Below are 21,895 nucleotides of genomic sequence, written 5' to 3'. Positions count from 1 at the left end.
TTTCGTTCCATCTCAACTATCATACTCATCCACCAACCATCACCTTCGCTTTCCTACAGTTTTCCTACACCAACACTCGCTACGGTGTCCTCACAAAAGTCTTCTAATACTTAATACCATCTCGACAACTTCCGGATCAATCACCTAGGACTCAAATCAGCAATACCATCAAGATGCGTTACTCTTACGTTGCTGCTACCCTCGTCGGCTCGGCCTTGGCCATGCCTCAATACGGCTACTCAGCGGTCGTCCCCACTGGATACCAGCCTGCACCAACTTCTTCAAAGCCGTATGAAGCAGCATCCACTCCCAGTGCTTACCACGCCTCGACTCCCTCTTCCAAGCCGTACGAAGCGTCCACACCCAGCAGTGAGGTTCACTACCCAGCCAGCACACCGGTCTACGAGGCATCCACCCCTCCCGCTTACAGCGCATCCACTCCTGCCGCAAGCTCATCAGTATACCATGCTTCGACTCCAGTCTACAGCGCGTCTGTCCCCGCCTACAGCGCCTCCAAGCCCGCTGAGAGCTCGTCGGTCTACCACGCCTCCACCCCTGTCTACAGCGCGTCTACTCCCATTTACAGCGCTTCCAAGCCAGCTGAGAGCTCGGTTTACCACGCCTCCACCCCGGTCTACAGCGCGTCGACTCCTGCAGTGAGCTCGTCCGCATACCACGCCTCCACTCCGGTCTACAGCGCTTCTGTCCCCGTCTACAGTGCTTCCAAGCCTGCCGAGAGCTCTCCTGTCTACCACGCTTCAACTCCCATCTACAGTGCCTCCAAGCCTGTCTACAGCGCATCTCACCCAGCCTACAGCGCCTCAACCCCCGTCTACCACGCTTCTTCCTACGGAACTGGTTACGTCAAGCCTACTCCTAAGCCTTCATCGGCTGTTGAGTACCCCCACAGCGACATTACGACCACGCTCACTTCCACCCACACAGCCTGGGTGCCATGCAGCACCTCTGTTGGCCACGGAGAGCACTCCAGCGTCATCTACTCAACCTACTTGACCCCAACCTACAACACTGTCACTGTGACATCTACCATCCACGGCTCGAAGCCCACATCTGACATGCCCGTTTACCCAGCTGAGACTCCTTCGGCCCACCAGCCCACTTACCCTGCTGGAACTCCTGAGGCTCCCAAGCCCACGTACCCAGCTGGCACCCCTGAGGCTCCCAAGCCATCCCACCCAGCCGAGACTCACCCCGCTGGAACTCCTGAGGCTCCCAAGCCAACCTACCCAGCAGGCACCCCCGATGCCCCCAAGCCCACATACCCCGCTGAGACTCACCCCGCTGGAACTCCCGAGGCCCCTAAGCCAACCTACGCTGTCGGTGTCCCTCCCGCTCCTCAGTGCCCTGCCCAGGTCACTGTCACCAAGACTGAGCACGTAGTCGAGACCAAGACCGTCACTGTCGGTGGAGCTTACACTCCCGGCCCAGCCCCTTCTGCCTACCCCGAGGGCATGAAGCCATCCACTCCTGCGGAGCACTACTCAGAGGCTCCTAAGCCATCGTCTTCTGGAAAGCCTTACCCAGTCGGTCCCAAGCCTTCAGCTTCCACCAAGCCCTACCCCGTTGGTCCCAAGCCTTCGTCTGAGGTCCACCCTCCCTACCCTTCCTCCGGTAGCTCGATCCCCCACTACAGTGCTTCGTCCGCGCCTTACCCGATCCACACTCCCTCCTCCTCCAAGGCCTACCCCACCGAGTACCCTACCCCTTCGTCATCCACTAAGGAGTACCCGGCTGCCACCCCCTCTTCCTCCAAGGGCTACCCAGTTGTCACTCCCTCTTCTTCCACAAAGGAGTACCCAGCTGCTACCCCCTCCTCGTCCACTAAGGAGTACCCCGCTGCCACCCCTTCAAGCTCGGCGGCTCACTACCCCGTGAACACTCCTTCGTCCTCGAAGGTGACCCCCCAGCCCACCGGCTACGTCGCCTACCCCCACTACTAAGCTACTCGGGTAGTTTGAGCAGTTTCTCTTCACTTATCAAGCAAAGATTTTGGGCGGTCTAGGTGTTTTGACGGCAAAATCATTGCTGTAGCTCTTCTGTCTTGGAGCCTTCATTCCCTCGCCTTGTATAGCTCCAGCGTTTTAGTTTTGCTTTTTCATGGTTTTCACGCGTTTGGATATTCCTCTTCAACTGTCTATATTGAATGAACAACTGGTATAGAATGGTTACGACGGGTACGAGTTTAGTAGTAGTAGACAGAAATTATGACCAACTTTTGTCACTCCTTCAAAAGTGCTTGTTCATCTTTCCCCATGAGTATTTTGTTAAGTGACTACGAAGCATGTGCGACACCAACAAACAGCTCTAGCGCCCAATGACGTCGGCAAAACTACTCACACAATATTTCTCAGATACTAGCACTGGCTGGCACAAAAGAGCCAACAATGCGCTTATGCACGTACAATCAATCTATGCAACCTCGTACTCGTGTTACCAGCGACGTTGCCGCATTCGGCAGTCTTCCCGCGCAATCGATAGTCTATCTCGTATCAGTGCGCGCGAACATTTCTTTCACATTGTCAACCCACGAACATGCATCGTGAAATGCGCGCATGATGGCTTTCGTCGAATCCTGCGATAAGACACTGAGGGTGACTTCGTATTCCTAGATAGGTACAAGACGAATGAGCGGCTTTTGGCGCCAACGTTGCTTATAACTTGCTCACCAGGGAAGCTTCCATGTTGAGAGACTTTTTCCGCTAGTCGACAGAAGTGGATGACTGCATGCGATGGTCTGGAAGAACAGTGTTTGTTGTCATCGGTCGTCTCAAAAAACTCGCATATGCTAGGGTGTAGCCAATACTCGCGGAAGTTTATCGGCTGGACGGCAAGTCTAGACAGTCTCAACGAGTGTACTAGTAATAAATACACTAGGAGACGGCTTGAATTTATCTTTTCTTCAGCGACCAAGATAGGCAGAAGGATCGAGGGTTACCGGTAGAAGACCTTTGTAGAGTAATGGCTTACGGCAGAAAGTAAAAAAGATGGCGCACTGAACGCCATCGAGCGCGACAAGGGTTTGACATGACTGGTAGAAGGGGGATTCAGTTGCTTTGCGGCATTGGACTACACTTCTGATCAGTCATCTTTTTACTCATCTCCGTTCTTTCCGTCTCTTGCAAACTCTATATCAATGACACTGAGGATGCTTACAAGCTCCTACCATATAATGGAGATAAAAGTTTCAGGGGGAGGTCTCCCACAAACTGCAATCAACGGTAACTCGGGTCGATGCCCTTTCGCGTCTTCGGTCCTAGACATGTAAAAGAGCTAGCCATGTCATCGAATGGTAGACTGTGAGTCCATAAGAATGCGACCAGTTGTGGTTTCGTTATACCGAGCGTGAGATTCTACTCCCACGAAACAAACCAGCAAACTCGGCTTGCTCAGTTATTCCGGCGGGAACAAAGCCTTCACGTCCTGGATTTTGGCGCGAAGATTGCGGTAAAGTTAATGGGCGACGATCACTCATTCGATTGAGGAACCATCCCTATGGCCGGGTCTATGTGGCCACATTGTCCTCCGAGGCCAAAATAACCCAGTGCAGTCGTTGACACAGACACAAATGTAGTTGTGAGCTGACTGTCTGAATGTCGCAAGGCTGAGGTCGTGAGGATGGAGTGCTGCAACGAGGGTCTTCCATGTCGCCCGTGCGTCATCGCCACGATTTCCCCAGCCTCCACTAGCGCCTTTTCGTCGCATCTGTATCGACATTTAACGCAGAACAAATAGAGTGCGCCTTTAACTTAGACTATAGTCTAGTCTTAGTTTATACTAGTCTTTAAAATAGTACTTTAGTATATAGTATAATTATAATAGCTTTAATATTATTTACTAAAGTACTATCTAGTATATTACTATAGTACTATAGTTATTAGTAGAGCTAATAATTTAGAGAGATACTATTAGTTACTAGAAAACGCTAGTAACTTTTAAGAGAATATTTCTTAGTTATAATAAGTCTATCTTATATTAATAAAGTTTAAAGTTTTTAAGTATAATAGTATATAAAGCTTCTATATACTACTAATATCTTTTTCTTTTCTATATAACTCTAAAGCTAAAATAATTCTAACTATTATAATTTTTACTAGTATTAACTTTACTATATTTATACTTAAGCTAAAGTAGAGATTAAATACTACTAGAGCTAAGTAAAAAATTTATAAAGTAAAATTTCTAGAACTATAGTTACCTAAAGTAGTATTAAATTTAGATTTTATAAAGTTAATAATTAAGAACCTTCTTAGTATATATAAAAAGATATTACTATTTACTATTTACTACTAATAGTATACTTAAAGTTATTACTATATTATAAAAGCTTAAGTAATAAGCTAAGCTAAATATAATTACTATACTATATATAAAAGTTATTATACTAATTCTTCTTACTCTAGTAAAAAAATAATATCTAAAGTAACTTACTAATATTTAAGAAGAACTAGAGAAGGCGTTAGTAAGTTTCTACGCGTAATAGCTTTATTAGTAAGCGCTTATTAAAAATAAATTGCGTAGTATAAGTTAGGTAGTATAGCTAAAAGTAGCAAGGTAGTAACTATTAACTAGACTAGCCTCTAGCAAAATTAATAAGGTGCATTAAAATATCCTTAAAGACTTTGTGTCTCAACATTCGACGCGCTAGATGTCGCCCTGAAGTGCGCAAATCCGGCGCGTCCATCTAGCGCAACCGTAGAACCAGCGCGAACATATCACGACACACTCGAAACATGGACGATCCGTCTTCACAACTCCACCTCGAGATTCGCGACGCCGTCGTTCGCGCGCTCGCAACGCGCCGGCCCATCCTCCACCACCTAAACGCCGATTCGTCTTGGCTTCTTCAGATACCGCGTCCAGCAAACGCCGTCAAACACGGGAGCCGGGTATACTACAATGTCTTGATAGATCCGTGGTTCGTTGGCGGACAGAGCGATGTCGCGAAATGGTTCAGCCAGCAGTTCCACGCGACGGAGAGCGCTGTGAAGAGCATTGCCGAGGTGGACGAGTTGGCACGACAGGTCGAAATAATGGCTGGAGGACTGCGATTAGGCAGAGGAAGAAGTAAAAAGAGGAAGGTGGAAGAGGTGGATGAGGAGAGTTATGTGGACTGTGTGGCTGTTAGCCATGAATTCACCGACCATTGCCATAAAGAGACGCTTCTAGAGGTGCATCGTGATGTGCCTGTGCTCGCGACAGAGGTATGTTCTCATACGACATGATCAAGGGTAATATGAGCTGACAATTACCGCAGCAAGCCGCCAACCTCATATCCTCCTGGAACCATTTCCGCACCGTAATAACAACACCCACCTTCGCCGACCACTCTGACTGGCACGACTACAGTCTCTCGCCGCTCCCCTCATGGCTCAGCATATCGCGTCTCACAGCGACCGGAGACTCTCTCTACCTCCATTCTGCGCTCCTAATAACCTTCGCCACGCATCCCTTCCTGTCGACAGCGACGCCTAAGAAGCGTCTCTCTACACTCAGTATAAATGGCGATGGAGCGGAAGAACTATCGTCTAACATCAACGGCGAAGAAGCCGAATGTGTGATCTACACACCGCACGGCATCCCCCACGAAGCCCTCAGCCCAATTGCCACAGCCGACCCACCACTACATACCCTCGCTTTCCTACACGGCCTCCACGATGTCTCTATATCCTCAGCCCAGCAGCTTAACCTCGGAGCGAAGAACGGCATCCTCGCCCAACGCACACTCCGGGCAAAGTACTGGGTCGCAACACATGACGAGGTGAAAAAAGGAGGAGGCCTGATAAGTTGGTTCCTCCGCCGAAAGGTGTGGACAGTGGAAGAAGCGTTGAAAGAAGCGAGAGCACAAGATGGGGATGTCTTTGAAGATGTACACTTTCAGGGTATGAAGAATGGAGAGAGTAGGGTTTTGGAGTAATATGAGCTGTTTCTTTGGAGGGGAGATTGGCTGTAAGTAATTTGTTTTGGTCCCGAGTATATACCCAATTTCGCGAAGCAGGGCCGAATCAAAGGCATTTTCCAGATCATCGACGTGTGCAACACACTCACAGTACTCTTCCGCGTCAACCTAGGGAAAAGCCAAACAGGTCTGCAGCCTACGATTTCGTGGTTACAGCCTACATCAATATAAAAACAAGGAAAGCAGGAGATCTAACGTCGATGTAGGTTCTAGGCCTGTTTAGTTTTTCTCTTGTATAAGGTGCTTCTACTAACTAAGGGGGTAATCACTACCGTGGGCTCAGATCATAGTTGCTTCGCACAGCGCCGCAAGCTGGCCCCGGATCCGCTGCCTCCACCTCCCCTTTCGCTATTTTCTCTTCGAAGATTCTTCGCTCCTCGTTGAATCGATCTCTCTCTGCCATACGCTCGTTCTTAGTACTTGGAGGTGATAAAACACCAGGGAGTGGATTGAACCATTGTCTAGAGAAGGCGTCAGCATATTGCCACGTCATACCGCAACACTTACTCTTTCGGCGTATTCCTGCCGTCGACACCACGGAAGCGGTCTTCAGTCGCCTGACTCCAGTCGTGTCGATCAAGGTACGCCTTCAACAGGAACGGTGACATGGGCTGTGCATCATAGACCTCTATGCCAGTTGGCTCGTCATCCGGTCCTGGCATCCAACGAAGGGTCCTGCAGATGCCGTCACAGCCTATTTGGCGGAAGCACTTGAGATCTGCTGGACGCTTCATCGTTGCGGAGAACTCGGCGAGCGCAGCTTTGCCCTTCGAAGGGTCTGCAGGGCCCGCTTCGTGGACGCCGGTCTTCTATGGATGGGGTTAGCTTTGCCTGTGGTGAGAATCTGCTTGATTGGCGTACGCTCTCTTCAGGTGACGATGAACCTTGTACCTGCGGGGGTGAATGAGGTTGTGGTGCAGACATGCTGGTATGTAGAGATATCGATGCTGTTGAACGGAGAGATGAGGGGTGTTGCTATTGCGGCACAGGTGCACCAATGAGGGGAATATGCTGGCTTTATAAACAGGTCTGCTGACTACATTAAGTCAAAAACTTGCAAAGTAGGTGACTCAAAATCAACGTAGGCTTCAGGGTGTTTGCTCTTGTCTTCTGTTTACGTGCCCCCATGCATTATACAAGACAACGTCTGGCCTGAAGAGGGATGATGTTTGAAGGATGGCGATGAGTAAAAGTACTTAGTCCACCTTAAGACTTGTAGTGCAGATGGCAGTCTTGGTATGAATGAACACAACATGCTTTTGACTAGCTGGTTGCAAATTCATCACCACGATTGCGAGATTGCATCTCATGGGTAAAACCATCCATCAGTTGTCCACAACGGGAATACCAGGCCTAGAACTCGAAGTAGCTTTGTCTTCGTGCGGTGTTAGGAGTGTGTATAGCACCACGATTACACGTAGTCATGCACGTAAACGTCTCAAAATTGTGTTCGGAAGGTAGCGCGACTAATGCGCTTATGCATATTAAGGAAGAGGGCTCATAGTATACTACATGAAGATCAAGATCCCATTTTTCCATCCATCGTCGCTTCGCATAAAAAACAAACAAATCAAGAGGGGCTCCTTGCCACCAACGCCATTACTATGCAATGCTCATCTCTCTGTGATGATGTTCCAACAAGCCCGAAGTAAAGGGAGAATGAAGAAGGTAGTCGCTGGGGGAAAAACAAACAATGTCGCCAATCTTGTGGGAATATATGGGTACACGTGTATGGAGTTGTCAACGGAAACAGGGGTAAGGTGAACAAACAAATGCAAACAAAGTGATCGAATCCGTGGATGCAGGTGATGAGCTAGACGCTCAACCCCACGGTTCGTAGAACGGGTATGAATGTCGAGATGGACAAGGTCGCTTACTGCGATTTAGGTACACACTCTGTGTACTTCGCTGCGAGTTCCTGTGCAATCTCAGGCGTCTTGACTGCGTAAAGAACAGACTGGAGTCCGCCTTCCTTGGCAGGCTTGGTCGCCATGACCATCTTCTTGCTACCGCCAGTGACGGTGGCAGGCAGCGCAGGTAGGATCTGGTAGTTGACTGGGGTGGCACCGCTCGGGATGCGCACTCGCACAGAGCATTTGCCCGTCTGCTTGTCCTTGAGGATCCAGAGCGGGCCTTTTGCTATGTTCGTCCAGCCCTTCTCTCCCTCCTGGTGTTTGGCGAGTACGACTTCGGTGTGGAAGACAATGTCGTAAGTGTTGAGCTCATCCTCAGTCAACTTGGTCAAGTCAATCTGTTCTTGCTTGCCGCCCTCTTCGTCATCTTCTGCTGCAGATGCGGCACTGGTATCGCCAGCTTCAGAGAGAGGCGTGTTTGCGCGCGAAGAGAATACAGACGAGGTCACAGAGTTACCACCGGATGGAGCGAAAAGCGAAGATCCACCTGTGGACGGGGCGAAATTGAAGATGGAGCTGGGTGGTGGTTTCGCCGGCGTTGTGGAGAACTCGCCAGCACCAGGCGTAGCAGGCTGGAAGTTAAATTTGGGTGCAGCATCCTTCTTCTCAGTAGCAGGAGCTCCGCCAAACTTGATCGGAGTACCCGCCTTGAAAGTCTGATCGCCGGCGAACGTATCGGTCTTCGGCGGCGCGGTCTTGGATGCAGCACCGAAATCGAAGAACTGGAAAGGCTTGTTAGAGGGAGTTGTAGTACCGTTACTCTGTCCGAACAGAGAAGGGGCGCCGCTGTTCTCCTTCTCTGCCTCGGAATCGTTATCCCTGGTGATCCTTGAGAACAAGCTGCCCTTGGAACTTGACTCCTGCTGATTGTGCTGTTGGGTATCTTCGGATTCGGTCTCCGATGCATCGACCGAGCGCTTTGGAGGCGAAGGCGGCTCTGCTGAACCAGCATTGTCTTGTTGTTGGTCGTCGTCATCCGACTCTTCCTGGTTGCTGGAAGAAGGACCTGATAGGTGGCCGAAGATATTGGGGGATGATGCTTGCGACGTGGAGGCGTTGAAAACTGATTGACTGCCTGTAGACGGCGCCGGGCTGGGAGCTTTGGGAGTGGAAACTCCGCTCTTAGGCTTCAAAAGTCCAGTGAACGGGTTCTCCTTGGGTGAAGTACTTCCAGAACTACCAGGTATCACAAATTTGGTCGAGGCAGCAATCTCCTTCTCTTTGGCGAGACGCTCAGCCTCCGCCTTGTCGTACCTGGCAGACCACTCCTCCTTGGTCTCATCATCTGAGTCGTAGTCCTCGTCCATAGCCTTCCTCTTGCGTTCTGCGGCGAGTTCCTCGTAAGTCTTCGCGGTCTTAGTGAACTGAGCCATAAAGCCGCCTGCCGGAGCACTGCCGAAGTTCGGCTTGAAACCAGCAGAACCTGATGTACTGGTGGAGGAAGCACCGAAGCTTGGCTTGAAGCCAGACGAGGCTGCCGCAGTTTCTGCACCGTTAGTGGTGGGAACAGAGGGCTTGAAACCGAAACCGGTAGTCGATGCAGCTGGCTGCGAGGGCTCGGCGGCGGGCTTTTCAGCTGTCTTTGGGGCGAACAGGCTTGTTGATGACGCTGGCGCAGGTGTGGAGGGCTTGTTTCCGATCGCCTTGGCAAACATGTTTGATGTCGCCGTGGCTGGGGCACTGAGCTTCGGTGTAGAAGCCGAGAGCTGCGGAGTCGGACCAGCAGATGCTTCCGTCGCACGAGCTCGCTTGGAAGGGGATGGATCGCGGACTTCGTGGCTGTCATCGTTGACCTTGCGCTTCGTGGACAAGCTTGATTCATTGCCGGTGATACCTCGTCCGGCTGCACGTTGCTTCTTCACGTTGTCGATCTTCTTCTTAATGTCGACCGCATGCTGGTAGTGCCAAAGCGACACGCTTGACCAGTCTGCCGTGGGAGGAAGGTTGCTCAGCTGTTGTCGGTACTTTTCGTTCAACATTTGCAGTTGAGCAGTCAGATCGGATATCTGCTTCAGTAGGCCATCGCTGCTCTGCGCGCGAACGGCACCTGGAACAGCCCAGTCTTTGGGAACGTGCACCTTGGGAACCTTGGGCATTTCAGGTGCCTGCGATTCTCCCCTCGACTCGGAGGTAGTACTGTTGAAGATCGATGTGGCCGGCGCAGGGGAGGGTTGCGAGGGTTCCTTCGAAGCGCTGAACAGGTTGGGACGATCTGTCGAAGGTTTGGGCAAAGAGGCAAAGGGATTGGAGGCCTCAGGTGCAGCCTTGGGTGTTTCTGATGCCGATGTCGATGCAGGGAGGAAGCTTGATTGTGGCTTTTTGAACAAATTGTTGGAATTGTTGCTCTCGGGCTGGAACGTTTGGGAGAAGAGGCCAGAGCTAGTTTTGGGCTGAGCAGCAGTGAACATGCCACCTTGAGACTTCTCCACGTCAGCCGTCTTCGCTGGCTGTGGTGTACTGAACGGCTGGAATAAACTCGACTTTGGTGCTTCGGGAGCCTTCACTGTTGCTGCGCCAGCATCCTTGTTGGCACCAAATATGCTGAAACCTGAACTGCTTCCTGTAGTGGTAGGTGTGTCGGCTGGCTTGGGAAGTGCCGCGAACGGGTTGGACTTGGGGGTATCGGCAGAAAGGCTGCTGCCAGACTCTTCAGGCTTCTTGAGGCTGCTGAACAGGTTTGTTGGTGCAGCTGCTCCAGAAGACGTGTTTTCGGCGGTCGGGAGGTTTGCGAACGGATTGCTGGACGGAGCAGAACCAAAGAGGTTTGTTGGAGGGGCGCTTGACGTCGTGCTGTCAGACTTCTGCGCATTCGCGCCGAAGTTGAATAGATTCGACGCAGGAGCGGTGGCCGTCGCGTTTGGCGTGCCTTGCGCGCTCGTACCCAAGCCGCCAAAGAAGTTGTTCTGCTTCGGCGTTTCCGAGGTACCCTCCGTCTTCTGTGCGTTGGAACCGAAACCACCAAACATGTTGTTTTGGGGCGCAGCCGCCTGCTTGGGAGCATCTTCCTTCTGCGCATTGGCACCAAAGCCGCCGAACGTGCTTGGTTGTGAAGGCGCCGTAGGTTGTGATGAGTTGCCAAACCCGCTGAAGATACCGCTCGTCGCCGGCGTACTCGTGGTGTTCGAGGCTGTCGTCGTTGCGGCACCGAACGTGAAGGGTGTGGATGCGGGAGCGGCGGTGCTCGTAGCGTTTGGGGCGCCGCTGGTGGTGCCAAACATGCCACCGGGGGCAGCACTCGATGTGCCAAACATACCACCTGAGGTCGCAGCGCTAGATGTACCAAACATTCCACCGGAAGAAGCGGCGGTGGATGTACCGAACATGCCTCCTGATGATGGTGCAGCACTCGACGTTCCAAACATGCCTCCAGTAGGCGCAGCGCTGGACGACCCAAACATACCGCCTGTGGGAGCTGAACTGGTAGTGCCGAACATACCGCCTGATGAGGCTGCGCTTGTGGTGTTGTTCTGGCCTAGGCCGCCAAAGGGATTACTTTGCGCCTGGTCGTTGTTGCCAAACATGGACGATCCCCCAAATGCGGGCGCAGGCGTGCTGCCATTGGTCGCGGGTCCCGAGTTGGCAGTCGCGAATGGGTTTGCACCTCCAGCTGTGAAGTTGAAGCCCGCAGACGAGGGCGGTGTAGGGTTGAAGCCTGTGCCCTGATTGCTTCCCCCGAACGCTGGAAAGGATGAGGCAGCGAAGTTGTTGCTCGGGGCAGCGGACTGCGCGGGTGGGAAGCTGTTGGTCGCGCCGCCGCCGAAGGCATTGCCGCCACCGAAGCCGTTCGCGCCGTTGCTCGCGGGGGCGGGTGTTGAGGCACCGAAGCCAAATGCGTTTTGTTGTGGTGCGCCAAAGTTCGCGCTCTGTGATAGACCCTGGTGAGCGCGTGCGTTAGCAAAGGCCTGCATCCTGCGTTGCAGGTCGCGTCGCCCTTTCGGGGTGTGGCGGCTGGTCGACATGCTTGCGCAGCCGTCGAGGGTGCGGTGGGGAGTGTGGTGTTGTGGTTGGGGTACTCACGGAGGTGGCGCCTGCTGGTCGTCGGGCTTTCGCGGTCTTGATTCTGGGGACAAAGAGTCAGCACGCGACAGACAAAGCGCATCGTGACTAGAGAGGTCTGGGACAGACTCCAAGCGATGACTGGTGAAGGTGACTTACTTGCGGGCTGCCAGCTGTGCTGCCGTCGCCTTCTGGGGCACATCCGCGACTTCATCGCGATCGTCGTAGGGGTTTTCGGGCCTCCCCTGGTCAAAAATGTTGCCCCGCTTATTGGACGACATGGTCGCGATCACTCGAGGAGTCTGAAAGTGATGGATGCGGTCGGTGGCTGATTGGGATGGTTATAACTCCATGGGACGCGCGTGGTGGATGAAGATGGTGCTGAGATGTTTTTGATGTTGGTAGGGAAGTTGCGACCCGTGCTCGACGTCAGGGTGGGCCTTGTCCATTGCCCAGCAACGCCGGGACTTTCTCTCACCCTGACAAACTAGCCCTGCCAGAGAATAGCAACACCGCATACAAAGGACTGACTATGCGCTTCTACTTCCATGTGCATATTCGCAAACTTTTACCACTACTACATGTTCTCTCACTCACATCCAACGCCTCTTGTCGGGTAAAGCCACAACCTGCCTTGCAGCACTATCGAATACAAATTTTTCGATGAGCCTAAACCAATTCAGATGCTGACTACTCTCGAGCACATTCGTCATCTTCTCGATGCTCGAAACGCGTCCAATATTGTGGCACCGCGTTGAATGTTAGCGCATCGCGTTGTGACACAACTAAGAAAAGAAGGTTGTCAAGAATGCATTACACGCAGCATTTTGACATGAACTCGTTAGTTCATAAGGCGTCTTTCCTCGTGATCGTATCCTACATGGTGACGTCTTTCCAATGTGATACATCGTTGATGGCGGAACGCGTGCTGGATCCCGATATGCGTAGCGTGAAGATTCCAAGGTTTCAAGGTGCATGCTGTGGTGCAAGACCGGCCAGAGGAATCACAGATCTTGTCCGTATGGGTGTTGTCATACATACTTGACTCTCAAAATCGAGGAATGGTGCACGAATGGTATCGCTTGAAAGTTTTAGAGAGGAGATGGTTGGGCAAGAGTGAGGGGTAAAAGATGTGTTTCATCCCAGCGTGTTTCAGGCGGGCCGCGGTGAACAGCGCGCACGTGAGGAGGTACTCGAGGGCTTTTGTGGGCCAGGCCTTCTCTCGTCACATGCATACTGCGTTGATAACAGCCTTGAATGTCTGATGTGGCTTGGGCTAGGACCAGGATTGGTACTGCGGGGTAAGAGTATCGTGAGATATCAGCCAATTCCACGATGGGCGGAGCACTTGCATGGCTGAGTCGTGCGGGCTATGAGAATCTAGGTCAGCTTCAGCTTTGCAGCATCTCCGCGCCTCGAATCGACTCGTGGCCTCTAGTGACGAAGTGCTGCGCGTTCTGAGCTGCTGTGCCACTAGATTGCGCGGTGTCGATGCGCGACGGGGCATACGGGGCGGGGCGAAAGAGGAGCGAGATGGAGGTAGCGGTACGGAAAGCGCTGAGGCATATCGTCGGACGGCACGGTAGCACTCTATTCCGTGGCTCACGAGCGGTGAGGCTCTCCCAGCCAGTCATATTGCTATCTCGTTCCAAGCAGGCGGCGATTCCGCTTCAGCCGGTCTCCTCTCCTAGGTGTACCTCCACCATCCTGCATCTACTAGAGAAGACGCTCACGGCAGCGAGCGCATATAAGCACCCAGGCCCCTAAACGCCGTGGGCGTCTGCGTCTCGAGGTGATGCTCCTCTTATCACCCCCGGCAACATAAATCTCTCACCTACTCTCCCACCGCCTAGCCGTCTAGGCGCTTAGAGCTGGGGCCGGCTGCCTTGATCTGAGCGTTCGCAGCTAGTCGGACCAGTCCACGGGTTCCAGCAACCAAGAAACCAAGGAAGCGTCTGCCGGCTAGGGAGGAAACCGCCGTCTTGTCTACGCCATCGCTACCCCGGATCCCGCGCACGAGTTGACACCTTCGTTTCGTCACCATTTTGTGGGCGCTTGACAGCCGCGGAACCATCGGAAGATTGCCGCCAGTCCTGGTCCTGACGTTGGCTTGGTGATATGCTATTGCGTGCAACAACCACCTGCGCCGATCTCTCCTGGCCTACTTACAGCGTACTTTGACATGCGCCGATAACACGCGCGAGCACTCACTCCGCCCACAATGTCCAACCGGCATGCGCGTCTTCACAAACGAGGCTACTCAGCCTCTGCTGTGTCCAGTCCGCGCCCTCTGAGCCCCGTTGCTGACTACGACGTCGTTACCTTTAACCGTTCAGATACGCCCAAGGTCTACGAAGAGCCTTGGATAGAGACACAACGCCCCATGCCGTCTGCGACTTCCTCCCACCAGCTCAAGATCAAGCCTTACCTGCGCAAGCTCTCGTCCAAGGAGACCAGCGGGCTCGATCTATCACGCCCTGCTGCCGAGAACGACCTCACCGGTCTGGGTATATCAGAATATGGCGCCCACTCACGGTCCATATCCGATGTTTCTTTTTCGCCCGTCAACGGCCGCCACAGACACAACCGCTCCACATCCAACACCTCGCAGTTCTCCTCGTCGTCTGGTCTGCAGCGGCCGACGCCCCTGCCTGCCATCCGCCAGACTCCACAGCCATACACACCGCCAATAGCCCACTCGTCGCCGCCATCAATTCTCGGGAGCGAGCACGAGGGCGATGATATCATGTCGGACGACGAGTTCCGCTTGAGACAAAACGCATATGAACCCGCGCGCAGATCCGGTTCCATCTCCTCGGCACAGGGAACATCCCTACGCATCCACACCAACAACTCGTCCACCCGCCTTGCTGGCAGCTACTCCCAGTCGTCCGTCTCGCTCACCTCTCCGATTGCCCAACCCAGGGCGCGTGGTGACACGCTCAAGTCCATCGACACCACCTCGCCCAGTTCGCGTACCTCCTTCGATCAGACCTACCGCTTTATCCGCGGCGGTCGCGACTCCCCCGTAGACCCCGCCTCGAGAGCTGCCTCCATCCGTGCTGCGCGACAGAAGTTCGAGGAGGAGCAGCGAGCCAAGGAGCGAAAGTACGAAAAGGTGGCACATAAGCAGCAGGAACGCGACTACCGCAAGCAGCAGAAGAAGGAGGATCACCAACGTCGCAAGTCAGAGACGCTCGACCGATCAGAGATAAACCGCACGCGCACTGTATCCACCGACTATGAGAAGACGCCACGACCCTCGATAGCCGGACGCCCTTCAGTGGGTGGACGCCAATATTCAGACCACCGTGAGGCGCACTCCAATTCGCTGCCAAAGATTGTGGCAACGGTCGACCCCGAGAAAGCAGCCGCCTTTTCCTCTACGCCCAAAGTCACCAAAAGCCGAGCCGCGAAGGGTACGTGGCAGCGTTTCGTAATCTGGCTCAAGACTCGACTGCTGCGCATGTCTGGAAAGTAGGCCGCATGCACCGCCACAGACACGCGCAGCGGATGTGGGCAACCTAGCCGCGTAAGCAGTCGCCTTAGGTGCCACCACTAACTCTAACCCCGATGCCCTACACACCCCTCTCACTTGGCCCGACACTTGAGCAGATTGGTTTTGCATCTTATCCTTATACCCCATTCTTTCTTGCATATATTCTTTCGTGTTTTTAGCATGGCGTTTGGTTTGGGATTACGGCCTTTTTCATGATACATGCTCCTCCCATGCTTATGCTATACATCTTGCGAGCATCTTCAGAGACTTAGCATTCTTCCTTTGGGCGCATTGGTAGAGACCTGCTTTGTTTACTTGCTTTTCACCATATCTTACACACTCATCACTTGGACATGCACAGGCGTTGGATACGCTCTGGGTACCTCTCTCAAGGCCGGCACTATGTGTCTGGCGGCGTTGCGAGAATTTGGGTACGGCGACTGGGTTTGCTTTCGGTATAACATGCTCTGGTTTCGGCCATCGAGCTTCTCAAATGCATTCTATCCTTATCGAATCTTCATCGACTACATCTGACGCTTGCTCTTGTTCAGATGTCGTAATTTGACAGGCTTACACGTGATGACGCATTTTTTCTAACAGATCCCGATGTCGTGATATCTGCCAGTAATTGCTCAGTATGAGATTACGCATGAACGCTTCTCCACAACCACATAGAATGCTCATCACTGGTTGCGACATGCATAGAGAACTCTTGGCGGTCTCTTAAGTCCGGGATTTACCCGCGCAGCATCATCGTTCAGCTCACATGCAAAGCTTTCCCCGCTTTTGTCGCATCGACGCCTACGACATGAATCACCGTCAATAGTAGTCGCAATGCCTCTACGAAGCCTGCCACGAGGCTCATTCGCCGTAAGAGGCGCAACGGGAGGAGCGCTATGGCGGACATGCGGAGCTGGTGCGGGAGTCGGAAGAATAACGCAGAGGCGATGGGCGAGCGAAAGAAAACCGATGGGTAGAGAGGACGAAAAGCCATTCTACCTGCAACTCAATGAGAGTATCTACGAGCGTGTACAGAAAGAGAAGGCCGAGCAGATCCAGATCCAGTCATTACAGCAAAGAACGGCAAGAGGACAATTCTTTGCGACGGTGTTTGGTACCAGCAGTTCATACACCCCAGTTGTCGCATATACTAATAGTTGAGTAGCATGTCTTATGACCGCAAGCATCGGCTACTACTATGGCCAGATGATGCCTCCAATCGCAGACACGAGTTCGACCGCACCACTCGAGACCTTCAATCCTCCCAAGCACAATATTTCAGAGGCAAACATGGAAGCTGCGTGGACAGACTTCCGCGACATTGTCGGAAAGGAAAATCTTACACTGGATCCCAACGATTTAGAGTCGCACAGCGGATCGTCGTGGTCTTCGCATCCCTCTCAACCAGGCGATGTGCCATTCTGCGTCGTGAAGCCAGGCAGCACACAAGAAGTCAGCGCGATCATGAAGGTCTGCCACGAACGCAAGATACCAGTCACTCCGTACAGCGGAGGCACAAGTCTGGAGGGTCACTTCGCGGCAACAAAGGGCGGCATATGCATCGACTTCAGTCGCATGGACAAGATTGTAAAGCTACACAAGGACGACATGGATGTTGTGGTTCAACCAGCAGTGGGCTGGGAACTTCTGAACGAAGAGCTGTCAAAAGAAGGTCTTTTCTTCCCCCCCGACCCAGGTCCAGGCGCAATGATCGGCGGCATGGTCGGGACAGGGTGCTCCGGTACCAACGCATACCGTTATGGCACAATGAAGGACTGGGTCGTGTCGCTCACCGTAGTCCTGGCTGATGGAACTGTCATCAAGACGCGACAACGGCCGCGGAAGTCTTCCGCTGGATACGACCTTACGCGCATGTTCATCGGTAGCGAAGGCACGTTAGGTCTCGTCACAGAAGCTACGCTGAAAGTCATTGTAAAGCCACAACACACCAGTGTAGCCGTATGCGCGTTCCCATCCATCCGCGCAGCAGCAGATTGCGTCTTCAAGGTCGTTGGCGCTGGTGTACCTATCGCTGCCATTGAGATCCTCGATGATGTTCAGATGCAATGTATCAACGACGCGGGACAGACTTCCAAGACCTGGAAGAATGCCCCCACCCTCTTCTTCAAGTTCGCCGGCACACAGAGCTCCGTTAAGGAACAAATTAGCCAGGTGCAAGGTCTTGCCAAGAAGACTGGATCCGTAAGCTTTGAGTTCGCGAAGTCAGAACAAGAGAAGGAAGATCTATGGCAAGCGCGAAAGGAAGCACTCTGGAGCGTCATGGCCAAGGGCGAGGGCAACCCAGACATGGCTGTCTGGACCACAGACGTCGCCGTCCCGATATCCAAGCTGCCACAAATCATCGAAGAGACCAAGGAGAAGATTCGACAGAGTGGACTACTTGCCAGTATCGTAGGACATGTTGGAGACGGAAACTTCCACTGTAGGTCCATGCATACATCCTCATCTCATGACTCTTTTGCTTACACGTCATCCTAGCCATCATCCTCTACAACCGTAACCAGGACTTCGACAAAGCCTCCCACCTCGTCCACGAAATGGTCAAGCGCGCTATCGAACTCGAAGGTACAGCCACAGGTGAACATGGCGTCGGCCTCGTCAAGAGAGACTACCTACCACACGAAGTGGGTCAAACTACGGTGGACGCAATGAGGCAGCTCAAGAAGGCATTCGATCCTCTTTGCTTACTCAACTGCGATAAAGTTGTTCGGGCGACGCTGCCCAAGCAGGGTGAAGTCGCTGAGTGGTAAGGTGTGTGGCCATAAGATCAATTTCCTGTAGGAATATACTTTTCAAGGAGGTCTCCACACTCCGCTTTGTATGCGATTATGTATTACTACTTCTTCTCCAGCCTCAGTCATGTGCTTTCTCATACTTGCACACTAAACAAACATCCCATACACCCAATACCCAGGGTTCCTCCACGCTCCGTTAAGCCACACTTCCCCCTCTTCATGCTTCCAACCCAGTTTCTTGAAGCCAAGTTTCTCCAATACCTTTACGCTACCAGGATTACCCTCGTCTACTGCTGCTTCGATGTACGTCTTCCCTTTTTGTGGTTCGATTCCGTCGTTGTCTTCTTGAGCGCCCGAGAATGAGGAAGATGAAGATACGAAAGCAGTATAGGCGTTCAACAGCGCATGACCGGCTTCCGTCGCATATCCCTTTCCCCACGCTGACGGAAACAAGGCGTATCCCAGCACCCTCATGTCGGTCGTTGTGGGTGTCGATGGGATTGGGAGCGAAGGACCGCTAGATTGAAGACGTAGGCTTACGCTGCCTATATGCTCCCCTAGCCCAGTAGCATCATCACTAGTGGAGACTGAGTTTGATGGATCGGATTTGACGAATACAGAATAAAATATGCTGTCGAGTTCAGGCGCCAATTGCTCTTTCATCCACTCGTAGCTTTCAGAGAGGGAATGCGTGGGCCCGTGCAAACTCCATGCTGTGGCGTCGGGATTCAACCAGTTTTCGTGGAAGAGGCGGACGTGTGTAGAGGAAGGAGACGAGGTGTCTGTTAGGCGGAGGAGCGTTAGGCGGTGGGTGTGGAGGAGTACTTCCATGGCTTGAGAGGCTCGAATTGAGATAGCCCTGGAGGTGTGTTTGATCGAAAATCTCGGGAACAGTTGAGAGGATTATGAAGGCAGATTACTTGTAGCGGAATAAGTACATGTCAGTTGAAAGGAGTCACGTCAAGAATGTATGAGTCAATGGCGCTTAGTCTTGATGATAAAGCTTTTCCTGTGGATATGGGAGGTACGAATGACGTTGGCTCTAACAATGTCTCGCATAGTCGCCCACCCACATTCGAGGAAAGAACTAAAAACCCTACCGCCTACATTAGTGTTCAAATGGAAGTTAGCAAAGTCTTAACGCAATGTAGACTTCTAGGTTGTTTACATCCATTATCCCCCTATAGGTAGATGTTCATCTATCCTTTTTAAAAGACGTGCGTCTGTATTTAACAGTCTGCTAGTATGTGTGAATTCGTACGTATGGTTTGGGTGAAAAGTTTTGAGCTTGTGAGATGCCCCGGTGGCTATCAAATTGTAGTCACGTGAAGACGTGAAGACGCGTCGGCTAGCGCGCTTTCCCAGCGGCATCTCCCTTTCCTTCTTCGCCTCTTCACTTGAACACACCAGAATCAGGTTTCGCGACAGATTCCGTTCAACAAACACTCATGCCTTGATACTTCCTTTCCAGCTATCTCCTCGCCCTTGCCGAAAAAGATGGCATTACGCGACAACCTCGGTCATCAGGTTCTTCGGCCACACCGGCTTATCGACACCATTTCCTCGCGTGCCTATACTGTACCCCAACTTGACATTTCCCTGGGGATATTGAATTGTCGGCTTGACCCCCTTTATGTCCTTACCGATGGCGCCCGCATGTCGCATCTCAAAGAAGTCGGGCTTGAATAGCACGGATCCCGAATTCTCGAATAGCATCTTTATGTAGCGCGGCAACGTATACTGCATGTTGTGGTAATGGCGGAATACTTGGCGGCCATTGCGTGTCCAGACATCTTCCCAGACGTCTGTGGGATAGGTGCCGACGCTGTTTACGAGCCATTGGGAGTAGTAGTTCAAGGCAATCTGTAGAAGTTAGCATCCATGACGCTACCGAACGGTGGAGCTGACTTACATCGACTTTGTAGGAACCGCCTTCAGTACCCCTTCGGATGATCGCGTTCAAGACGGCGATGACGCCAGAAGTACCAGTGCAGAAGTCGCTGTTGGGGAAAACTGGTGTAACAGGCTCGTCATTGCCCATGGCTCGTCCAAACTCCATCGATACGCCACAGCACGCGTCAGAGATTTGTTGCCACCCGCTGCGATACGACCAAGGACCATACCAGCCATAGCAGTTCTCCCGCACAACAATGAGACCTCGCTCTCGATCTTTCGTCAGGTCGAGTAGGCCTTCAGGAGAGAAACCATACTTGTCCAGGACACCAGGCCGATAGCCTTGTACTACGACATCGGCTTCTCGGACTAAAGCGCGCAGCTTCTCTCTGTCATCTTCATTCCGGAAATCCAGATGCGCGTTCCACTTTCCCCAGCTGAGATCGACGTGTAGCATGGACATATCGGTAACGTGCTCAGCTGTTACTCGCATCACCGAAGCACCCAGTTCGGCAAGGCCTCGGGTTAGAGCTGGAGCAGCAATTACACGGGTCAGGTCGACGACTTTGAGACCTGCGAGTGGCCTCTTTACACCTGTCTCCGAACTATTTGGCCACCAACACGCTGGCTGTTTCTGGTTCTTGACGTCGTGAATCTCGTAGAGGCCTACATGGGCGTTCGCTTTTCCATGCTCGCTGTTCTTGAACTCTTCAGTTGTCCAGCAAATTGTACCAGCTTGCTTGTAGACGTCCGACGCCAACCTTTGCATCTCGTCGGATTCAATACCTGCTAGCTTCTCTTCGTATGGTTTCCATGGATCCTCTGACTCAGCCAAGTCCACATCATGCGGTAACCCAACACTCTCTTGTGTGGGTTCAGGGTTCATGGAGCCATGTAAATGGAAGTACCTTCCATCTTTGCACCGGTAGATGTTCGTAGCCGCCACGCGATACGGAGTCCTACTAGTATGATGCAGATCGCAGTTCTTGAAATACCTGTTGTATGCGTCCGATCCACTCGCGAATGGTTTCGTCAAGAACTCGATGTGCTCGCCATCGGGATCGATGACGTTCAATAGGATCGACATGAAGAAGAGTTGCGCATGGTCGCTTCACCGAAACGCGTTAGCTACTCAATGGCAACAACTCCTTATAATAGAAGCACCTTATACAAGAAGAAAACCAAACAAGCCTGCTGCCTACATTGACATGGAAACCTACAAGATAGGTGACCTAGCGTTAATGTAGGCTGTAGGCCTGTTCGGTTCTTTCTTGATTAGCGTGGAAGCTCGGATATTTCAACTTACGTATCTATGACAGCGTCTTGGGGTTCCAGTCCATATTTCTGCTTCAAAAGGACGTTGATCATGGCGGCTTCCAGCCCCTTGAGTGCCGAGATGCTTTCGGCGAAGCGCCAGTTGATGGGTATACTGGGCTTATCGGTGCCTTTGAACTGGACTTTCTTTGCGCATTCTGCGATGTCGATGGGTAATGTTGGAGCAATGAGGGGATTGCTCAATATGCCCTTCTCGAAGATGTCTTGGGTTTCGCGAGGGACTGAGTAGTCCTTGTGGCTACCATTCGTGCCGTTAGTATGGCCGTTCGTCATTGTGTTTGACATTTCAAATAGTTGTAGAGCTTTGACTTCGACTTGAGAGAACTGAGAGTGTGGCTACGAGACGCGGATAGCATGAGCTTTATCGTTTGTGCTGTCCGAAACACGTCCCACTCGACCCCATCAGCTACTTAGTCGCCTTGTAACATGGTGCAAGCAACGCCAATCGGCGCACCAGCTCCATCGTCCTAGCTGTCACTGGTCTTACTCAAGCACTGCCGATCATGGTAGATGGACGGCAATTCGT

General features: G+C 52.3%; 7 protein-coding genes across 7 annotated transcripts; 4 read left to right on the top strand and 3 right to left on the bottom strand.

Annotated features, from left to right (window-relative positions):
* Positions 1-173: 173 nt before the first annotated feature.
* On the top strand, positions 174-1,961 carry J4E78_004736 (uncharacterized protein; the record flags this gene model as incomplete). Its single annotated transcript, XM_049365364.1, has 1 exon — positions 174-1,961. The coding sequence occupies one exon, from the start codon at positions 174-176 to the stop codon at positions 1,959-1,961; it is 1,788 nt and encodes a 595-aa protein (XP_049223165.1).
* Positions 1,962-4,751: 2,790 nt separating this feature from the next.
* J4E78_004735 (uncharacterized protein) lies at positions 4,752-5,935 on the top strand (the record flags this gene model as incomplete). Its single annotated transcript, XM_049365363.1, has 2 exons — positions 4,752-5,222; positions 5,276-5,935. The coding sequence occupies 2 exons, from the start codon at positions 4,752-4,754 to the stop codon at positions 5,933-5,935; spliced, it is 1,131 nt and encodes a 376-aa protein (XP_049223164.1).
* Positions 5,936-6,245: 310 nt separating this feature from the next.
* J4E78_004734 (uncharacterized protein) lies at positions 6,246-6,901 on the bottom strand (the record flags this gene model as incomplete). Its single annotated transcript, XM_049365362.1, has 3 exons — positions 6,246-6,396; positions 6,485-6,786; positions 6,839-6,901. 3 exons carry the CDS (start codon positions 6,899-6,901, stop codon positions 6,246-6,248), a joined length of 516 nt encoding a protein of 171 aa, XP_049223163.1.
* Positions 6,902-7,850: 949 nt separating this feature from the next.
* On the bottom strand, positions 7,851-12,167 carry J4E78_004733 (uncharacterized protein; the record flags this gene model as incomplete). The annotated part of the gene is made up of 3 exons (XM_049365361.1): positions 7,851-11,765; positions 11,908-11,950; positions 12,046-12,167. 3 exons carry the CDS (start codon positions 12,165-12,167, stop codon positions 7,851-7,853), a joined length of 4,080 nt encoding a protein of 1,359 aa, XP_049223162.1.
* A 1,940-nt stretch (positions 12,168-14,107) lies between these two features.
* On the top strand, positions 14,108-15,367 carry J4E78_004732 (uncharacterized protein; the record flags this gene model as incomplete). The annotated part of the gene is made up of 1 exon (XM_049365360.1): positions 14,108-15,367. One exon carries the CDS (start codon positions 14,108-14,110, stop codon positions 15,365-15,367), a length of 1,260 nt encoding a protein of 419 aa, XP_049223161.1.
* An 852-nt stretch (positions 15,368-16,219) lies between these two features.
* J4E78_004731 (uncharacterized protein) lies at positions 16,220-18,156 on the top strand (the record flags this gene model as incomplete). The annotated part of the gene is made up of 3 exons (XM_049365359.1): positions 16,220-16,499; positions 16,551-17,828; positions 17,885-18,156. 3 exons carry the CDS (start codon positions 16,220-16,222, stop codon positions 18,154-18,156), a joined length of 1,830 nt encoding a protein of 609 aa, XP_049223160.1.
* Positions 18,157-19,644: 1,488 nt separating this feature from the next.
* On the bottom strand, positions 19,645-21,654 carry J4E78_004730 (uncharacterized protein; the record flags this gene model as incomplete). Its single annotated transcript, XM_049365358.1, has 3 exons — positions 19,645-20,004; positions 20,054-21,143; positions 21,341-21,654. 3 exons carry the CDS (start codon positions 21,652-21,654, stop codon positions 19,645-19,647), a joined length of 1,764 nt encoding a protein of 587 aa, XP_049223159.1.
* Between the last annotated feature and the right edge of the window lie 241 nt (positions 21,655-21,895).

Source organism: Alternaria triticimaculans (assembly GCF_023758025.1).
Source record: "Alternaria triticimaculans strain BMP 0046 chromosome Unknown scaffold_5, whole genome shotgun sequence".
Taxonomy (NCBI): domain Eukaryota; kingdom Fungi; phylum Ascomycota; class Dothideomycetes; order Pleosporales; family Pleosporaceae; genus Alternaria; species Alternaria triticimaculans.
This window is presented reverse-complemented; position numbering and strand designations above follow the sequence as displayed.